At 36.4% G+C, this 20,209-nt stretch overlaps 2 protein-coding genes, 1 long non-coding RNA gene and 4 other non-coding genes across 8 annotated transcripts; 6 read left to right on the top strand and 1 right to left on the bottom strand.

Annotated features, from left to right (window-relative positions):
- The first annotated feature begins 224 nt into the window (after positions 1–224).
- On the top strand, positions 225–2,653 carry LOC121653801. The gene is made up of 8 exons (XR_006012865.1): positions 225–366; positions 805–887; positions 1,087–1,130; positions 1,303–1,381; positions 1,552–1,586; positions 1,795–1,863; positions 2,048–2,101; positions 2,357–2,653. It is a non-coding gene; the product is annotated as an uncharacterized LOC121653801 (long non-coding RNA).
- LOC121655029 lies at positions 930–1,001 on the top strand. The gene has a single exon (XR_006013074.1). It is a non-coding gene; the product is annotated as a small nucleolar RNA SNORD49 (small nucleolar RNA).
- Positions 1,638–1,711, top strand: LOC121655025. The gene has a single exon (XR_006013070.1). It is a non-coding gene; the product is annotated as a small nucleolar RNA SNORD65 (small nucleolar RNA).
- On the top strand, positions 1,905–1,982 carry LOC121655022. The gene has a single exon (XR_006013067.1). It is a non-coding gene; the product is annotated as a small nucleolar RNA SNORD49 (small nucleolar RNA).
- Positions 2,142–2,216, top strand: LOC121655024. Its single transcript, XR_006013069.1, has one exon. It is a non-coding gene; the product is annotated as a small nucleolar RNA SNORD65 (small nucleolar RNA).
- Positions 2,654–5,917: 3,264 nt separating the features above from the next.
- LOC121654550 (calpain-1 catalytic subunit-like) lies at positions 5,918–12,306 on the top strand. Of its 2 annotated transcripts, none has more exons than XM_042008751.1 (22): positions 5,918–6,020; positions 6,097–6,362; positions 6,530–6,617; positions 6,734–6,849; positions 6,935–7,068; positions 7,166–7,358; positions 7,588–7,662; positions 7,794–7,879; positions 8,064–8,135; positions 8,456–8,613; positions 8,731–8,888; positions 8,978–8,989; positions 9,092–9,207; positions 9,447–9,498; positions 9,583–9,660; positions 9,759–9,816; positions 9,917–9,972; positions 10,151–10,219; positions 10,387–10,465; positions 10,565–10,678; positions 10,813–10,865; positions 11,226–12,306. In XM_042008751.1, exons 2-22 carry the CDS (start codon positions 6,123–6,125, stop codon positions 11,250–11,252), a joined length of 2,034 nt encoding a protein of 677 aa, XP_041864685.1. In that variant the 5' UTR covers positions 5,918–6,020; positions 6,097–6,122; the 3' UTR covers positions 11,253–12,306. The 2 variants fall into 2 exon arrangements, with proteins under 2 accessions (XP_041864685.1, XP_041864684.1); XM_042008750.1 differs by having other exon boundaries at positions 9,092–9,294.
- Positions 12,307–12,574: 268 nt separating this feature from the next.
- Positions 12,575–18,472, bottom strand: nsrp1 (nuclear speckle splicing regulatory protein 1). Its single transcript, XM_042008752.1, has 7 exons — positions 18,427–18,472; positions 17,012–17,102; positions 16,435–16,491; positions 16,186–16,314; positions 15,796–16,003; positions 14,120–14,222; positions 12,575–14,019 (listed from the first exon to the last, which is right to left on the bottom strand). Exons 1-7 carry the CDS (start codon positions 18,444–18,446, stop codon positions 13,203–13,205), a joined length of 1,425 nt encoding a protein of 474 aa, XP_041864686.1. The 5' UTR covers positions 18,447–18,472; the 3' UTR covers positions 12,575–13,202.
- Between the last annotated feature and the right edge of the window lie 1,737 nt (positions 18,473–20,209).

The following is a 20,209-nucleotide window of genomic DNA, read 5'->3' as shown; positions in this document are numbered from 1 at the left end:
ACAGAAAACCTAAAGCTAGATAAAGCTAAATAATTATTTATTATTATTATTTTTATTACTTCTTTAATTGTATTGAGGCTTTAATAACTAACCAATCACAGTTTGATATTTTTAAACGCAGTGAACCGCAGTGAACATGCGCTGACTCCAGCCAATGTGCGGACTTAAGACGTCAATGTCGTATTACGAAATAGTGACGTCTTAAGTCCGCGACAGTCCGTTTAAAAGGGGTTCCATACCCGATTTCAGTCCTTTTCCCTTCCTCCCGCTTACTGAGTTGTGAGGTCCGACAGGAGACGTCTATTATCAACCTTTATAAGCATTGAACAAACACAAAGCCATAGTTCTGTTTATCAAACAACGCACGTAAGTTTCAATTTTATGTGAGATTAAGATAAACCATCTGCAATTTAATGATGCAGCACGAGAAAGGGCCTCAGGCTGCCACGTGGAGACGACTGAAAGATTTTGATTAACTAGTATTATTTTTTTATTTGCTTAAAATTGCAGCTAACTTAGAGTTTTATCAATTTTGCACAGCGTAAATCTGAAGAGCCATTTGTTCAAAAGGTCTTGTTTGGATATTTTTTTTTACCCTATCGTGGCGATATATAGAGTTTTGTATGCCAGCATTGTGTGTCAATATAAGCTACATGAAAGTAAATATGAGGAGAGACAAATATATATTAAATGTGGCATTGATATTTAGTTTTTGTACATGCAAACGTCTGTTATGGTAATAATTTAGTTCAAGACAAATGTTTTTGTTAAGTTTTAAATTATTAACTTTATTTTTCACTTCAGAAATACATCAGTGTCTTCTCACAAAATGACATCAACAAATGCCACAAACAAGCCATCTTGGGGTCTCCTTGTGTCATCGGGAGGTGAGTAAGAGCAAAGTTGTTGAAACTAGTTAATGCAGTTGTGACAGTGATGAAAACTGTGAATAGGAAGTGCCGTCTGATGCGACAACTGACGATGTTTCTCACTCACTGTTCTGAGCCCCAAACTGCAACTGACTTGAGGTGATGAGTCTGGACAGTCAAATTAAACTGATTTGCATCTATTTTTTTCTCTTCCCAGACTTTCTGAAGCATCCAAGGTCAAATCAATTTAAATTCACTCAGGTTGGTTTTGAATCTACAGTTCTACTTTGATGCATTTTTTTAAGGTTGCCAATGAAATTTAGCCTCACATGGCAGAATTTCTAGCATATATATTGAAATTGCCATAACAATGACCTGTAGTTCTTACCTGTGAAAATGAGACTAGTTGTTAACCAGTAATGTTGTTTTGCAGCTTAAAAAAACAACTTGCTCCAAAGGACGTTGAAGCCAGAAAAATCCCCCCACCTACTGATGAAGTGTTTAAGTTTCAGGTACTTTATTGTTTTTATATGGCTTAGCACTCAGTAAAACCCTGTACTCACCAACCAGTGTATTAAATCATTGGCATTAGATGCAACACCTGATGTCTAGTTTCTTAAACTTGAGAATTTTACATGTGGTGCCATCACTCTAATGCTTTTCTATTTATTGTGGTGTGCAGGGGTCCAGTCAAGACAGCTGAGTAGGTCTGTCCCGGTAAATATGAATAATTTATTTTTCCTCTAAAATGGAAACTGGTTGCTTCTGTTATGATGAAACTTAAACTGATATAGCTGGAATTACCGTCAGATTGTTCAGTGTTGATCATTGGTTTTCTGAACAGAAAGATTATTGCATTTTATCTGAATTTGGCTTGATTTGTGTAGGTATTTATTTTCCTTTGATATTTGCTTTTATTCTTCAGGATTCATCTGAAACACAAGTCCTCGACTCTACTGCAGCTTCACCTTGCAATTGTGTGTAAAGTCATGTGGTGAGTTTATTAAAATTTGAGTTCAGCGAATCTGCACATCTATCCGTGATGAAAACTTGGAATAGGAAGTGCCGTCAGATGCGACAACTGACGATTGTTTCTAATCCACTTTTCTGAGTGTTTATATTTTTACTGAGGTTATCAGAGTGCATCTATCTGTTCTCATTGTTTCATCTTTTATTAGGTGTCTTTAGGCTGATCCCACCTCCTGATGTTTGCTGTTAAGTGGCGTTGACAGGTACTGATTTAGCTGTAGTACATGTTGCTGTAATTATCTGTTATGATGAAAACCAAACTGAAAAAAGCTGGAATTACCGGCAGATTGTTCAGTGGTGACTCTCGGTTTTCTGAACATTAAATGGTGGCATGAAAATTTGATTTATGTTGTTTTCAGCTGCCCATTAACACCAAAAAAGTTTCCACTATGTCTAATTTCTTAAATAATGTGTGTGTATATACTCATTTAAATGTATTTTCCTTTCTTTCTGTCTAGCTTTAAGTCACTTCAGGTGGCTAAAAGTCAGGACTTTGGTCTGACGTGATCTCAGTCCTCTACTGATCCGCTGTGAATCCCTCCTGCTTGACCAACAAAACTTGACTCAGAAGGTTTTTGACAGACGGTACAACAGCTGTTTCAGGGTCAACTGTGAGCTGCTTTTGCAGCATTTAGGTTTCAAGTTATTGTGACCATTTTGCTGTTTATTTTTACTCCTGGCTTTATCTAGTGTTTTTTTAAATTTGTCAATTTCTGAATATCTGCATGTTTAAATTGTTTCAATAAAGCTTTTTTTTTTCTAAAAAAAAAAAAAAAAAAACTTAACATTTATTGCTTTTTTTTTTTTTTTTTACCTGTCACACACTGACACATCAGGCTTGAACTTGTTTACAGGTGTTTTTTTGTAAACTTCAGGTTTAATGCCGTATGTTGCAAGTTTGCTAAATTCCTTAAGACTTTTTTTTTTTTTTAAACAATAACACAAACAAAATGCTTATGTTTTAATATACCGATTTATTCAAAGTGATTTAATGACAATAGATTGTTTTTGAAGTAATTTTTGTAAACATTTTTTAATAAGTGGTTACTATTTATAAGTGTGAACAATCACATTCTTATTGCTGAGCACCATGAATATCTAAACTTAAAATCATTACACCTGATCTCAGGCAATGGATCATAAACGGTATGTTGTGGCAAGGTGTCATCAAGTTCTTTTAAAAGCTGCTGTCTGTGAAAGATGAACCACAATCAAGTCATGTTTATATATGTAATTACTTCAATCCATAAAGTCAATTTTAAGACTCCCGTGAGTTCATGTAAAAAAAAACTGACATTTGTAAATCATAAATGAATGCATAAAGATGCATTGAAATACTGGCTGTAAAAAAGTTTTTAGAAATGGAAGGATGCCAGCATAATGATTCAAGGCATACATTGCCAAATATTAAACGTGTGTGTATAGAAGGAATTAAGTGAAAACTCATCTTGTATCTATAAGTTGTAACAAACCCTTCTACTAAGGAGTGCCACGTTAGAAGATGAGCAGAACCTCCCATGAGCGTTGAGCTGTGCTCAGCACTGATGCTTTCCATGTCAAACAGGACTGAGTCTGTCATGAAACATCAGCATGGCCTGATCGTATCCGCACGCCTGGTGCAGATGGTGTAAAGGTCTGACACACTATGTTACTTCATGTTCCTCTGATGTTTGAGATTAAATGATCTGGAACTGCTGCTTGAAATCGATCGAGGTTTTTGCTTGAAGACAAAACAAGATGTAATTTCCAGACACGAAAGGCTGAAGTGGATCAGTAGTGATCAGTCTAATTAAGGTTGCCAGGCCTGACCCTGCACATTCATGACTGGTATGCATTCAAAGTATGATCATTTTTTTTATTAATTACCCTGCCAATAAATATTGATCTGGTATATTAAATTTACCAAGGTCAATTTTGCCTTCAGTCAGAAGTCTCTGCCACTGCTCTTTCACATGACATCCATCTGCGTCTGATGAGGGTGGTGAGGGAAGCACCTCTAAAAATGTGAAATGTAAGGGCCAATACTTAAAGCAGCTCAAGGAAACTTCAGCCAGGGAGAGATTTTCCAGGATGAAACTTTCCTAATTAGCCTCGTCTATCTGAAAACTTGAGAATATCACAGCTGAGCAGCTCAGTGAGGTGAAATGGCTTCGCCCACATGTGAGTAAGTTTATCTAAATCCTACAATGTTTTAGAGCAAGCTTGCAGAAGAAATTTTCCTCAGGGGATTTGTCAAGTATTTTTAATTTCATTACTTTAATTTTATTTTTAAAAATTCAAATGTTTCACTTTTTTACTTATGCTTATGGGATGTGGAACTTTTACTAAATATACCAACTCACTGTGTGTTAATTAGCTTTTAGGTTAGTGGGTTTGAGATTATTGTTTGGATGGATGAAATAAAAACTAAATGTGTTCACATATCCTGCAATGATCTAATTTTTTGCAATAGATATTTGCACCTGAACAGCAAAAGTGTCATCCAATAGCTAGCTTGACCTGAGAAGCAGATTTTAGCTTCTGTAACAATGAACTAACAACAGCTCTGCTCCCAGACTAAAGGCTCGGTTCACCCAAAAACAGCTCATGTGATTGTTTTCTACATAATTTCTGCCATTTCTTCCATTATGAAGCTTGTTGAAGTTGTGGTTCTCACTGCATTTTTTTATTTATTTTTATTTCAGAGCTAAAGGCTCTATAAAAAGAGAACCTTGTCAGAGTGAAGCTGAGAGTGACAGCAGCTCCAAATAGTTTAAATCCCTACAGGCCAGAATTTAAACACCGACATAGTTTTTTCTGATGTGTCAGAACTTGTTTCAGCATTTTTCCTGTTGGGGTTTCAGCATTTACAAAGTCAAGACAGTTTAAACCTTTTTTTAAATTTATTTTTAAAGGTTTAAAAAGATGTTTGGAGATGTAAATTACACAAAAAGATGTAAATGCAAATGTAAACCTTATTAGGAAAGTTTGACAATTGAGCACAAGGTCATCATGATTACTTTAAAAAGGAATTGTGACAGTAAGGAAATGTGGGACATCCACACTTGCTGCAACAGATTCCAATCATTTTCACATTCCTGATTTCTGCCCAGACAGGCTTCATTAATCCTGCTGACTTGAGAGTTTGGATAAATTTAATTACCTTTACAAAGAAAAGGTGCCAAGAATTGACAGACACTGGCCATCTTACTGATTAACGTGCCAATTTTCCTCCACACAAAGACACCGAATTCTCCCTTTGAAAAGAATTAAAAACTCATTAAGAGCTTGTTAAATGTTTGGTTTGGTATGTAGACAAAAAAAGATTAATTTTAGATGGCTCACAGACAATCACAAAGATTTATGGATTAATAAGTATTCTTATAATTTCTCCTCAGGGATTAATGGCTACTTTTATTATTATTTTTTTGACCCCTGTACTGGTTTATATATGCTGTATATGTAAGACATTTCTGGATTACTTGCATATTGTACTGCAGTAGGCTGCTATTTTGTCTAGCTTGGGTAGATGAACAAAAATCCAGCCACAAACAAAATGTAGTAAAGTGTAATTTTACTGTCAGGACTTGTTGATTGAATGGAAATTACTCAGGCTGAAACAAACCCCTGAAGCTTGTTGTGCTGGAGCAATAAATATGGGTTATTTAAAAAAAAAAAAAAAAAAAAAAAATATATATATATATATATATATATATATATATATATATATATATATATATATATATAATTTGGGAGATAAGTTTGCTCCCTCTGTATAGGCATTATTTAACTATTTCCAAAAAAGTTATGTAATTTTGGAAAAATGTGACGTACTAACTGAATGCAGTGACTTTCAAAGCATTTAGGATATATATCTAATTAAAAATGGAACAAACACAATGTGTTTAACAGGAGAAACTAGACAAGAGACAGTAAAAATGTGACATGCTAAGGCAAAGCATGTTATAATTTCCACCAACAAAATGCTTTTCCTGTTCCAGCAAAGCCTCTCAGCTCCTTTCATTTGAGCTCGCAAAAGTGGGTGGTCCTGAGTCTGGAGAGTTTGCTTATAAGACAGCCGCTGTCTCCTGTGTGTACTCCACGTAGTTCTTCCAAGTTACCTCTACAACAAGAAAGCAGCAGGTAATAATCTCCATTTGTCTGTGACACACTTTTTGCATAACAAATTAGAATTCCTTCATTTTTTTCATGTTGTCAGAGCCTGTCTGAAGCCTTCAGGTCAACATGCTCCGTTCTGGAACTTGCACCTCCATCATCAACTTGCGTTACCAGGATGGCAGCGAAGGAAGCCCCTCCAATCCTGCCAAGTTCAAGAACCAAGACTATGCCCAGCTGAAGGATTACTGTCACAGCAGAGGACAGCTGTTTGTGGACAACACCTTCCCACCTGACAACCGTTCTTTGGGCGACCTTGCCAACTTGACCACCCAGCAGGAAGATGATGTGAAATGGCTTCGTCCAGCTGTAAAGTGCTTTGAAATACGTTTTATGTGAAACTAATGCTAACAGGTCATTTATGAGTACAAGTGCTAAATACACAATTTTACATTCCGAGATTTGGATTGTTTTTTTTAACAAATGTGCGAGTCTGTACTTGTCTAAATGTATTTCTTGTTCTTTGGCTTCTCCAGGACATCCTGAAATTACAAAACAACAATGATGAGCCTATGTTTTGCAAGAATGGAGCCTCAAGGTTTGACTTTGGTCAAGGAACAGTGGGTAAACCAGAATTAACTCTGACTAAAAGAAGACGTAATTAATAAAAAGGGAGAAAAGCAAAAGAACTGGTTTGAAATAACAAAATTATTTGCTTTTTTTTATTATTATTTTAACAGGTGACTGTTGGTTTCTGGCTCCAATTTCCTCACTCACATTCCAGCAACGCCTAATGTCACAAGTTGTGCCCATGGACCAATCTTTCAAGAACTATGCAGGAATTTTTCACTTCAGAGTAAAAACCTGATGAAACATAAATATGTTAAAGTGATGCTTTCACTGTATATCTGCAAAGTAATTTGTACTTTTCGCTTCTTTAGTTTTGGAGATTCGGCAAGTGGGTGGATGTTGTCATTGACGACTATCTGCCGATACTCAACAGTCAGTTGCTGTTTGTGCACAGCAAGTGTGGAAATGAGTTCTGGGCATCTCTGCTGGAAAAAGCATATGCCAAGTATGTAGCTATTTGATATATCTGTTCACAGTTTTGGCCCAAACATCAGTCAACATTTGAAATGGTTAATTCCAAATAATTTCCCTGCCTCCCTCAGAGTGTGCGGCTCATATGCTGACTTGAACGCTGGGTTGCCACCAGAGGCCTGCAAGGATTTCAGTGGAGGTGTGAACATGACTTACAAACTCAAAGAAGTCCACTATCCAGGCCATGATCAGGAGCTGTGGCTGTTACTGAGCAGAGCCACTGGGTGCAAATCATTGATTTGCTGTGGCACTGCCCAGGGAGAGGTAAAGAACCACCTACTCACAGCAGCATTTAACACTCCACATTATCTGGGTTACATTTCTAAACTAATAGATGTGACAATGAAACTTCTATAGATGATTGCTGATATAATAATATGCATTTTTTCACTTGAGAGTTTCATAAATTTGTATTTGTTAATATCAAAATTAAGTATTATATTGACAAACTGAATAATATTTTCTTAAACTTGAACTTTTTTACCTGTTTCAGAATAAGTTGAACAACACTGTTGCTCACACTGGATTGGTTGACACACATGCCTATTCTGTCACAGCTGTCACTGAGGTAAACAACAGGGCTGAAACACTAAATATATCTGAGGCGAGAGCCTCAAGAACTGAAATGCAGCTAGATTTAGACAATATTTTGTTTAATTAATGGTCTGTATTAATTGGTTAAAAATCTTTTACTCACAGGTTGAATATTATGGGTCCAAAGTGAAGCTGGTGCGAATCATGAACCCTTGGGGTAAACAAGAGTGGAACGGAAAGTGGAGTGACAGGTATTTGAATGACTCATTTCCTACCACTTGTTCTATTGTGAATGTTAAAGCAATAATAATAATAATTAAAAAAAATAGAACTAATTTGAAACGATTATTTTCTGTATATTTCTTTGAAGAAAATAAAAAATCTTTTACTTTCATTGTGTAATCTAGTATGAATTTATTTCTTTCTCGTGCTCAGCTCAGATTTGTGGAACAAAGTAAGCCCAGCAGACCGGGAGAAGTGTTTCAACCGGAATGACGGGGAGTTCTGGTAAATTTTCCTATAACTGCCCCAAATACACACAATAGTCTCCATATTTTACCAGCAAACATGTGAGGCTAACCAATTGCAAAGCCAGTTTTGGTGAAATTTGAAACTGATTTAAATCTATTTTACTAGATATAGTATTATATATATATATTTTCTTTTTTTTTCAGGTGTTTCAATAGTTTAGGTTGTTGGGAATTACAATGAAACTTAAAAAGTATGTTCTGGTATAGACTTACAGACAAAGAAGATGTATTTGTCTTGTTGAACTGGACTGGTCCTGAACACAGTTTTTCTTACATTTTTATCTCTGAATGTCTCAGGATGGAGTTGGAAGATTTCTGCTATTATTTCGCAATACTGTCCATCTGCTGCGAGAACCCAAACTTCATTGACGGTGACCTCACCTGCCAGTGGAAATGCATGATCTACGACGGCAGCTGGGTAGCGGGGACATCTGCTGGTGGCAGCATATACGACAGTGAGCACGCTCTGTTCTTTTGCTTTCAGATCTTGTCTTTTACATCTGTAAACACAAAAAACTGCCAGTTTCTCTAAAAATGCTTTTAACATTGCTGCTGTTTCTCTTCTCCTGGAGACACCTTTGCAACAAATCCTCAGTATCGCATTCAGGTGACGATCAAAGACAAAGAAGACCCACATGATGAAAACATCTTGCTTTCTCTGATGCAGAAACCTCAGCAGGAATATCGCTCAAAGAGACGATTTTACCCAATTGGACTCACTATCTTTAAGGTACTTTTTCTGAATTTTTGCACATGAAATTTAAGTGATCCAGGACGGACTGATTAGTGACTTTCTTTTTCTGGTTTCTCATTCAACAGGTTCCCCCAGGGGTAAGCTCACATAAGAGCAAATTTACCACACAAAGAAAGTTCATTTAAGCTGATGCCCAGGAAACATTTTCAAGGCAATAAACAAGTTTAATTTCCTCCTAGACTCCACAGGGACGCTTGGGATCCTCCTTCTTTACAAGAAACACCCCTGTGAACACAAAACAGGCTTACGGCTATGAAAGAGACGTGACTGAGCTGCTCAGCTTGGAGCCAGGAGAGTACGTGATTGTTCCCTCCACCTTAAAACCCTACATGACTGCAGACTTTGTTCTCACAGTCTACACCAAGTCCGACGCCAAGATCAGGTTAAGTTTTACTTGGATATTTTGCACATAACATAGGATGCTCATTTAAATATCTAGCCTCTGGTGTCTTATAGGAGCCAGATTTTTATCAAAATAAACAAAAAGGTACTGTTTGTGTTGGAAGAAATGATCTGATTCTTCTTTGCATCCAGTCCCCATGATATAGGTGGTGAAGATAATGCAGATAAATTAATCCTTCCAGAGGTATAAAATAATAGATTAAACTGCATATTTCATATCATCAAGTGTCTAATCACAGAGGAAATTAAAAATGTTGTTCTCTTTAAGATCCCTGCAAAGCCCAACAGGGTGAACGCTGCCGATAAGGATCCCACCCATGCATTATTCAGTCTCTATGCTGACCAGGTGTGTTTACACCCCACCCCACCCCCCCACACTCTCACACAAATCTGGTGATGAATCTGGTTAATCATCAGAGTTGTGTCTGACTTGTCTGTTGTCAGGGAGGTGAGCTGAGTGCCATCCAGCTCCAGAAGCTCCTGAATGACAGGTTCCCTCATGGTGTGTTACTTTATTTTGAAATCTGCACTCAATTCTAAGGAATCCTTCCTCAAAATCTACATAAATTGTTGATGGTTTTTCATGTCGGTCCTACTAACAGGCACCTGGCGTGGCTTTGGATTGGAAACCTGCAAGAGTATGATGGCTTTGGTGGATGTATCCTAAAAGAATGAAATGTTCTTCAGTTTGTTTTTTTTTTTTTTTGTTTGTTTGTTTGTTTTTTTTTGTCACATAACATTCAAAATCAAAATGTTAGTCAAAATTAAGTCACAACATTTAGATAAAGGGTTAAATACTTTTCATGCTTTTGATGTAAAATAATTAACATGCAAAGCTCGATCGAAGGATGGGGATGAGTTTTGCTGAATTCTCAATTCTTTGGAAGAAAATTCATGAATACAAGGTAATGTAGCAATCATGTAGGCTATGATAAAAAAAATAATAATAATTTCAGTGAATTTCTCAAATCCTCTGAGATAAGCTTGGTATGTCTTTGATGTTCAGTTCATACATACATGATTAAGTTGAAATGATTATTACGTTTTACATTTATAAAAACCTTTTTGGCAGGATCTTTTCCATCGCTCTGATTTGAATCGCAGCGGATCCCTGTCCGACTATGAGCTATGGAAGGCAATGGAGGCCGCAGGTGACAATATTTACTAGTTACTTAAACCAAAAGAGGAGAGGACTGACCACTGGATTAAGGGCTGAAGTACTCTTCTCTTCCCTCTTGTGTCCCTTCCAGGAATGAAAGTGAATGATCGGAATTTGAGGCTGCTTATGTTTCGATATTCAAGCTTGTCATCCACTTCCTTGGAAGACTTCATCACGCTTATGCTGCGCCTGGACAAGATGTCAAGTGAGTGCCATGGCAACCATCAGTCACAACCCTTTAAAAAAAATACTTTTAATTAATCATATTAAAATGCACCACATTTTTTACATGTTCATCTCTGAGCTTCATTAAAAAATGTTTTTCTGTTTTCTTTACAGACGTTTTCAAGGAAAAATCATCCGATGGAATGATCCACCTGACCTGGGATGAGGCAAGTCTGGTTCCACTTCATTAAAACTCGACATAGAAAAATGTAGTGGAATTGTTTATAAGACATAAAGTAGGAAAAATGCTAATTTATCAGTCAAAAAAATCTAAATTGCCAAGTGTTAGATGGTATTTCAGGTCAATATATATGTTCCAAAAAATTCTGTTGATAGTTGTTTACTATGCAAGTATTACACATTAGTGCTTTGTACTAGTAGCATTTTCCTATGGAAGAGGGTTTATTAGTTTTGCAATGCAAGTTCATTTGACAACTGTAGTGTGCAGCCTTTTTGTGCAGAAATTACCCATTAATACCATATACAAAACTAATCACTCTATTAATTTGCCTTTTCTTTTGTTTCAGTGGTCCACAATGTCCATGTACAACTAGAACACAGCTGACGCATCAGCGAAACAGACTTCCATGAGAAAACTCCTGCAATCAAACATCGCTGTTAGTTTCCTAGGGCCCATGCAGTTATATTAAAACTTTATTACGTTTGTTAAGATTTTATTTCTTAACATGGTAGCAAACGAGTTGCATTTATCCCTCATTTTAGTTTCTCAATTCATCTATATTGCTGCTTTTAAGCTTTTTGCCTTGAAAAATGTCAGATGTAGCAGCTTTTCATCTAAATCTATTTAACATCTTATTAGAGGCTGTGCTAGGCCAGACATCCCAAATCAGACTCAAGGTCAGGTATAAACAAAGCTTTCAAAAGTTATAGAAGAAAAAAGAAAATTTGAATTTATTAATCCTTTTGGATTTTGCAGACTGATTTTGATTTTTAAATGGTTCAAATAGCAAAAACACATGAAGATATAAAGGTGTCAACCTTTATTTTAAGATTCTCAGGTGTTTTCACTCAACTCAAAACAGTTTGTCTTGTTTTTGCCTCTCGGGGAGCTGCACATGCAAGAAAGTTTACAACTTTTTAGGAAATGCTTAGGAAATTATTGATTTAAGTGGAAATCATTTAAGACAAGAACTCTAAATTTAAATACATTTAATCTCCAAATAATAATAAAACAATAATAAAATTGCCTGTATGTCCAATTTCAGCTGTATGCTGAAATTTTACAGTAGTGTCTCACTGCAATTTTTGGTCAATTTAAAGTTGATCAGTTTGTTTCTGAAACTGTGCTAAAAGAAAATCTACACCTATGTGTTCACAAATGTTAATAAACTCTTATTTTTTCTTTGGATTTTAAATATGTGACATTTTGTTTCGATTAGCATAGAGTTTTCTATTTTATCCGGTGTTTGATTAAATATTTTATTATAAATGTAAAACTGTATTAAAGATAACTTTTCCAGCAACTTTGTTTTATACTTTGATAAGTGATCAAACACCTAAAAAAAACAAAACAAAACAAAAAAAAAAAAAAAAAACACTTAAGCTTTGCTTATATTGTCACTGCACTAACTTCTAAGCAAGTCTGCAGTAAACCATGTCTCTGTCTCATGCCTGGAGTATATTTATAGGTGCTAAATAAAGTAAGTTAACAGGTCAACTGCTAGAAATCTGCTTGCAACATGACCATTGCTATCTATTGTCATATTTGGGGTTGATGTCAGTATAAACCCTGAGAATTACTAACATATTTCTGTGATCTTGGGTAATAAAACTTTTGAATTATCTTCTCCGAGTGTCATTCTTGCACACATTTAAGCATGTAATTGTAAACAAAATGAAAACCAAGAGAAGGTAATGTGGACCAGATATTATTTAATGAACCCGTTATTGACAACATGAGATACAAAAGTTAAACAGAAAGTCACTGGTTCACAAGTCATTCCACACTCACCCATTTTCCTGACTCCACCATGAGGTAAAGCTTTCCATTTACACTCAGCCCAGCAGAATATTTCTCACATTTACAGGTCAGTATTTTTTTCCTGCCACTCAGGACTGTGAGCACTCTGCGGTCTCAGTCTGTCCACTGTAGTGCGAAGTAAGGTCAGTGGTTAGGTGGTTACTGAACAGGATTGGTATATTTTACACTTTCATAACTGTCCTATTAGAAGACTAAAACCAAAAGAAATTTTAACCCAGCTGACAAATACAGTCAGCTTACTACTGTTGTATAGATCTCTACAACGTGTGAGTGAAAATAGTCCACAACAAAACCACCATGTCCTCATGTTGGAGCAATGTTTGTAATGTTTTGGGATGAATGGTATTACAACGGGCAGGCTGAAAAGTACTGGAAGAAGAAAATCATGGGTTTTGTCTTAGTTAGAAAAAAACAAACTTAATTTAAAATAATGTCTATCTTAGTTTTTTTTAAGCTGTGATAAAGGTTGAGTGCAATTCAGTGATTTGGTGTGTTCGACCCGTCAGTCCTCCTCTTTCTCGATGTAACTCTTCGATGATGAGCGTGCCATCTGCCTGGCCATATACCTTTCCCGTGCTGAACTCAAAGTCTGATCCGTGCTACGCTTTGCAAACTTGTTTGGCTTTTCCTCCATTTCCTCATTTTCTTCACCCTCCTTTTTCTGTTCATCTTTTTCCTTCGGACATTCGCTTACTGCATCCTGCTTTTCAGGATGTTTCTCCTCTCTCTTTTCTGCCTTTTCCAGCTCGTGTTCTTTCCTTTGCTCCTTCTCTTCTTCCTGATATTTGTCTTTCCGTTTGTCTTCATCTGAATTTCTCCTCTTCTCCCTCTCACTATCCTTATGCCGTTCTCTTTCTTTAGGGCTCCTGTCTCTCCTCCCATGTCTATCTTCCCTCTCGATATCCCCCCTGCCTCTACCTCTCTCATCGTCTCTGCCTCGATCTCTGTCCCTGTCTCTTTCTTTCCTTCTATCTCTGTCACTTCTTCTGTCTCCATGTCGTTCATCCCTTTCTCTTCCCCTATGTCTGTCACTATCTTTGTCTCTCCCTCTGTCCCTGTCTTGGTTTCTATGGCTCTTCTTATGTCTCTCTCTGTCTCTCTCTCTTTCCTTCTCCCTATCCTCCCCGCTCCCAGATGAAGGTGACCTCTGTCTATACTGGCGTTTTGTGTGAGAGCCCCCACTAGGCTTGCTAAACCCAGACTTCTGCTCTCGTTCCTCTTCATTGTCACTGCCTGAACTTGGAAGATTCTCATGGGATGTAGGTGACAGAGCAGGTGAAGTCCTCTCTGTGTCTTTGGAAACATTTGATGTTTGACTTCTGTAAGAGGAAAAAAAAAGAAAGAAAAATATGTTCTATGATTAAAAAATGTTTTGAAAACTATGTTGTATTTCATAAGTAATAAGGAGCAATAACTGACTTGTTTGCTGAGCGATCTGGTATTGCTTCCTCTCCTACAGTTTGATTCAGAAGGTGCCGGTAGAAGCCACTCAAGTCTTTCTGTTTCTTCACATCCAACGCAGCTGAGAAGAAAACAGATGGTTATTAAAAACATATAATTTACCTCGTCATAGTCTACCTGAAAGTATCCTTCATGTTAAAATGTTCTGCCAAATAAAATGCAACAGTGAATGACTATGAGTCAAGTTAAATTGCTTGTACATTTAAGAACATTCAGTATATGTCTATTTTTACATTGTCTGCACACATTATTTACTACAATATCTAAAATGCTTAGACAGAACAAAAAGTCACTTTAGTCCCATTCACATGACTTTTTTTTAAGGCACACCCCCACTGGAGCTGCTTGGTGTGCTTCTGTGGTTCACAGTGCAAAACATTTTTACAGTCATTTAGCTGATGCTTTTCAACAAAGCGACATACAATTGTTAGCGAGTAGCGTTAAGGGTCTTGACTGAGGACCCAACTGGAAGGTGTTCATATTCGTCCCCTGGGGGATTCGAACCCTAGTCTCCCGCATGTCACAGATGGATTTTAAACAGATGACCAGAGGACTAACTCTTCTTGAAAGAGTTTATGTAACACTAAAATATGGGTTTGAATATCAGAGGTTTGCAGCAACATCTGAGGGACCCTCCTTAACCATAAATCTGACACTAGAGGCTTGATCTGATCAACTCAAACCAAAACAGCAGTTTATCACCTAAGAAATCAACAAACCCCAAAATATAATTTTCCCTCTATCAAAGGGCGGTGCTATGAGGCTTTGTTTTTATTCTGTATTTAAGGTGTTAATGATAAACTTGGTTCATTTGTAAGTGAACCCTGTTCGCTTTCAACGTGAATGCAAATAGATCATCCAGCGAACCAAAGAGAGGAAAAGGCATAATGTGCATTGCTGGATAGCTCACTGCCCTGCCTGTTGCTCATACTGGGCAACTTCTTGTGAAAATGGTATTAGGTCTGAACACCAAGGTAAAAACACTTCAAAAATGCATGAACTTGGTTCGATCCACTAGAGCAGTGGTTCCCAACTAGTAGTCCAGGAGCCCCCTACGGGGTCCCAATCCTCAACAGGTTGGAACCACTGCACTAGAATAAAGTGCAGGGTGAAAGCAAGCCAACAAAGGCTCAGCATTACTCCCAGGACTGAGTCTCCCAAACAATCCTGGTTTAAAAATGCCATTACTTGTATTGTTGGATAGTTTTTAAACACAATGAATGCTTAAATTCTTGCTTGGCACAGGATTTCAGCTGCTTATCAGTTTAGGCCTCCTTTGATTTGGGCCAAGTGTTCGCAATAGTTGGCAGGTATTTGTTGCCTAATTACTAGATAATTTTGCTTGTTGCATTTTTTTTATATGCATCACACGGATTAAATTCAAAATTATACACACACACACACACACACACATATATATATATATATATGTATATATATATATATATATATATATATATATATATATATATATATATATAAAAACAAAAATAACTACAATGTTTTGACAATTTTAAAAACTAAATATAGAATCTGAATAGGTCAAAATTCATGGCATCCCATATCATTTAAATTCTACAAAAGTTTTCTGGAGAAGGCGTTTTAAAAATATAGTTAGAAAGTATGAATCTAACCTTCCATCGCCGCCTCTCTTTGTTCTCTTTCCCGCTCCTCCTCCTGCTCCTGCAGTTTTTTCTTATAGGCAGAAGTAACATAAGCTTCTTTATCAGCAAACTGTTCTCCCTCTGCCTCCCTTTCCTTCTGAATCTTCCTCTCCTCCCTTCTTTCCTGTTCCTTCTTTCGATCCTCTACTGCTTTCATTAACTGGTGGATATATTTTGGCTGTAACAGAGACAAAGAAAAAAAGAAATAGTATGTGTGCAAAGAGATTTTATTTTAAATTTTGCTTTCTTTACAGCAAAGGACACAAGAACTCAACATTAACTGAACAGCAGCACAACAAAAGTAATTTTAACTGGTAGAACTGTATAGGTTTCAAAATGTTTCAAAAGATGTGAAATTACCCTTTTGTCAGCACCTCCCAGAATTTTTTTGTTGCTCTCAAGTCTCTGCTTTTGAATGTCATCGTACACAGAATCATAGTCATACACAGTGCTGTCCTGCTCCAGAGCCTTCTGCATCTCCAAACGAGTCTTTAGATACAAAGAAAGAAGCACAATCGATGAGACGAGACGAGTGACCAGCTATTAAAAGAAGCTAAGCAGTTTTAAACACTAGGTGGACTGTCACATGAAATCTCTTCTTTTGCTCACCTGCTTCATCATCTTCTTTTTGATGGCTTCTCTTTGTAGACTCTCTCCAACCGAGGTCTGAGAAACAAAATATACTGAACATAATATTTTGGCCTACTTGAAAACGTGTCTACCTTTCACTAAAATCTGTTTAGCTTCCCTAAGAGGTCCTATACACCAAACCAAACTCAAGAACCAGTGAGAGAGCTCTTGCTGGGTCTTCTTGCTCACAATGCAAAGACCAGGCCCAAATGTCAGCTAGGATATACCTACACAAGAGGACATAACTCTCAATTGAAGAGGAGGGTTGTGTTTTCATATTATCTTCACGATGTGCTAATCACTCTGTCAGAATTATTGCTCTCACTGACAGACTTGATGCTAATTCAGCAGCAGATAGAAGGATAGACAAAGGCAACATGATCTAAAGGATTAGGTGGGGCCTTACACACATAGAAAACAAGAGTTAAATCTACCTAGATAGTCCAGATGCAGCACATGTTCCTGGCATACAATACTTGGCTTGGTGTACAAGGGCCCCACACATGACATATAAACATTACAAAATAAATAAATCAAAATAAAGGAATGTACCCACCTCATCATCTGAATCATCCCCAAACACTGAGGGCTTCTGCAAAACGGAGGTCTTTGATGCTACCTTTTTTTGTGGCAAGATCAGCCCGTACCTGATAACACATATGCATTAAAAATTATAACAATGATATATACTTCTTGTTATTGAATTAAATAAATAAATAGACCAGTATTAAAATATATTTACAAGAAAAGTAATAATCTATTACATAAAATTGGTATGTCAAATTAAAATAATGCAAAGTCAGGTTAGAAAATCTTTTTATTTTCCAACAGCATATTGGAGGAGGAATATTCATTAGAGCTTCAATTCAGATCATTAAGTCACTTAACAAATGCTTTCTAAGACTAAATTAAATAACTAATTCTATCAGTACATAACTTGTGCTGACAAGGTTAGGATTGGAAAAAGAATTAGCAGGCAAATCTGACCCAACTTTCTGGATTAGATTTTACTTAACTGTCATAAATTGATTATTTTTCCTTCTAAATACCCTCCAAAAAAGCATCAAATAACCACTGGTGGTGCTGCATACAGCTGCATGTCAGTTATCATTGTTGTTATTTGATTTATTTTTCTTATCAGAATAAACACAAGAGTTTTAATTAAATTATTCAAACCTAAGACAAGTCAGATATAAACAACAACATAAAGCATGATGCACATTAACGCAATGAACAGAAAACCATGAAAGTGAAAAGTTCCATTTGAATTAATTGCAAAATGTAACCCTAAATTCAACCTCAAAAGTTGAGTCCCCAGAATTATAAATAAATATCTCTAAATCTTTTTGGTAGACATAAATCCTGTTCATGACAAGAGACATTACTCTTCATATCAGAGCACAACAGATTCTTAACACTGTCAGTAATTTGCAAATAAGTTTTTTTTTTTTCTTTCATTTTTCGAGTGGCACGTTGGGAATTAATCTATTTATATTTGATGTTCACTTGCTCACTGTTCAAAGTGCCAGACAAAATGCACCAAAAAGACTACAACTAAGAGAATACGTATAACCTTTATAATATCCATCATGTTAAAGTGTTTTAAGGGGAAACTGGCTGATTAACTAAAACAACCTTTCCTGACCGCCTAGCGTTGTTGCAAGTAAATGTACTGAATTGGCAAACCCGTATCATGTGTAAGAAAAAAGTGAAGTTCATAACTAACATGCAGACATTGCAGAAAATTGATTAGTAAACATCAACTAGCATAACGTTAGCAAAACGTTAACTGGCTAGCTTCAAGGCTGCAGTGGGGAATATCCGTTTTAATAATTAATTGGTTATATGTTAACAGCTGCTGAGGTTACTTCGATTCTCAATAATAAATGAAATGACAAAAACTGACTGGATCAATTATATTCATTGTAAACCACACACTGCCATGAGCTCGTTAGCATGTTTAGCACTTACGGTTTTGTAGGGACCGCCATCTTGCTCTGCTGGCTGTGAACGAGCAGCGCAGATTCGACACAACAAAACATAAGAACAACAACAACAAATATTTTATTTCTGGTTCTTTGGCAGTTTTATTTTTAAACTAAATATGGGTTTGTCCATGCACAAACACCAACAAATATTATGTCCATCTGAGTAAAATATGATTTCTCACTTATTTGCGAAATATAGTTTATATTTATTATTTTCAATACATATAGTTTAATTTACAATATATTTGCGGCAGTGCCCTTACCACACCACTTTACACTGACCGTGACTTTAATTTATTGTTCCCCTCTATAGATGGCGACATTACTCTAAAAGATATACAGAAAAATTAATGTTAGCCATATACGACTACACATATGTTTCAAGAGCAAATGTCCTTGCATTTTCAAGAAATTTTATAACTCGATAATACATCATTTACCACTACGAAAAGTGTTTTCCTCTTTACTGTGTGACTGTTGTGCTTCCATATGCACCAAGGCCCATATATATATATATATATGTATATATATATATATATATATATATATATATATATATATATATATATATATATATATATATATATATTGAGGGTCCTACGCAGTATCATAGCTGTTCATAGGACTGCACCCTTCTGGATGGAGATATTTGATGTTTCTCCTGGTGTTGGAGCCACTTCTTATATGCATGGACACAGCCCCAAGTGCTCCGATGACTACGTGTACTACTGTTGCATTCACCTTCCAGGATTTTGTCCAGCTCTTCCTTCAGTGAATTTTTTCTCAAATGGAAGCATGGGTTCAGGCTTTAGATTGTCCTTGCAAATATAAGATAAAGCTTCATACATGTGTTTTAAGTAATCACACAAGGAAGGACAAGTCCAAACCATGTGGCCGGTTGTAGCTGGGCTGGGATGGCATCTTGGACATGTCACACTCACCAGGATATATTTTAGAGTTTCTCATTAATATAATGTAAACCGTGCACAACTTTAAACTGAATAAGTCCATATCTAAAGCAAAAGGAAGAGGTGTGAATGAGTTTTAAAATATCACTAAGCTGGGTCCCAAAATATTGGATAAATTGGGTATAGTCCCAAGAGGGCAGTTCAATGGCTTGTATTTTTCTATAAATGTCTACAATTCTACCCTTAGAAGAAGGATTCATAAGTATAATCAGTAACACTCAAGGAGGGCAGTGTAGGAAATGGAAGGCGTTTTTGAGCAAACTGCAGGTATTTCAGTGGGTCAGAATAAGGGAGGCTATATTTACGCTGGAGTGTATCAAAAGAAGCAAAACTGCCATCTATAAAATGGTCCTTATAGAATGGCAGGCCTTTTTTGTGTCATTGTTTGAAGCCTATGTCAACCTGAAAGGGGCCAAAAGATGGTTATTGATTAAAGGAAGCAAACTACACCCAAGAGCATGTTGAAAATGTTTTCTGAATTGAAAACATATTTTAATACAGTTTCTGACAACTGGACTGATAACTTTAGGTTTGTCCCCTGTTGTGGAATTTTTAGTTATCAAAGATCACACACTAAGTGAGAATCGAACAAAGTATTATTTATTAAGAGCTGATCAGCAATGAGAGTCCCACAGTCAAAGGAGTTTGTCTGCGTGAGTCTGGCGAGATACAAGTGAACTTAGTTAATATACCAGGCATGAGCTGATAACATCACAGTAGGAGATCATTGTTTTAAATTTCTCACATAGCTGTTAACAAATGTTACGGAGTGAAGGGTGCAAAGGAGGAAGCTCATTA

The sequence above is a fragment of the Melanotaenia boesemani genome, chromosome 15 (assembly GCF_017639745.1).
Source record: "Melanotaenia boesemani isolate fMelBoe1 chromosome 15, fMelBoe1.pri, whole genome shotgun sequence".
Classification (NCBI taxonomy): domain Eukaryota; kingdom Metazoa; phylum Chordata; class Actinopteri; order Atheriniformes; family Melanotaeniidae; genus Melanotaenia; species Melanotaenia boesemani.
Note: the sequence above shows the minus strand (reverse complement) of the source record. Positions and strands in the feature narration are given on the sequence as shown.

What these genes read in the sequence shown, in the direction of transcription:
- nsrp1 (XM_042008752.1), bottom strand. Translation starts at nt 18,446, where the DNA reads ATGGCGGTCCCTACAAAACC. An exon ending in AAAAGAAGATGATGAAGCAG is followed by an intron (nt 16,315 to 16,434) that starts GTGAGCAAAAGA and finishes TTGTATCTAAAG; the next exon opens with ACTCGTTTGGAGATGCAGAA. An exon ending in AAGAGAGGCGGCGATGGAAG is followed by an intron (nt 14,223 to 15,795) that starts GTTAGATTCATA and finishes TTTTCTTCTCAG; the next exon opens with CTGCGTTGGATGTGAAGAAA.
- LOC121654550 (XM_042008750.1), top strand. Translation starts at nt 6,123, where the DNA reads ATGCTCCGTTCTGGAACTTGCACCTCCATCATCAACTTGCGTTACCAG. An exon ending in TGAAATGGCTTCGTCCAGCT is followed by an intron (nt 6,363 to 6,529) that starts GTAAAGTGCTTT and finishes TGGCTTCTCCAG; the next exon opens with GACATCCTGAAATTACAAAA. An exon ending in CTGTCACAGCTGTCACTGAG is followed by an intron (nt 7,663 to 7,793) that starts GTAAACAACAGG and finishes TTTTACTCACAG; the next exon opens with GTTGAATATTATGGGTCCAA.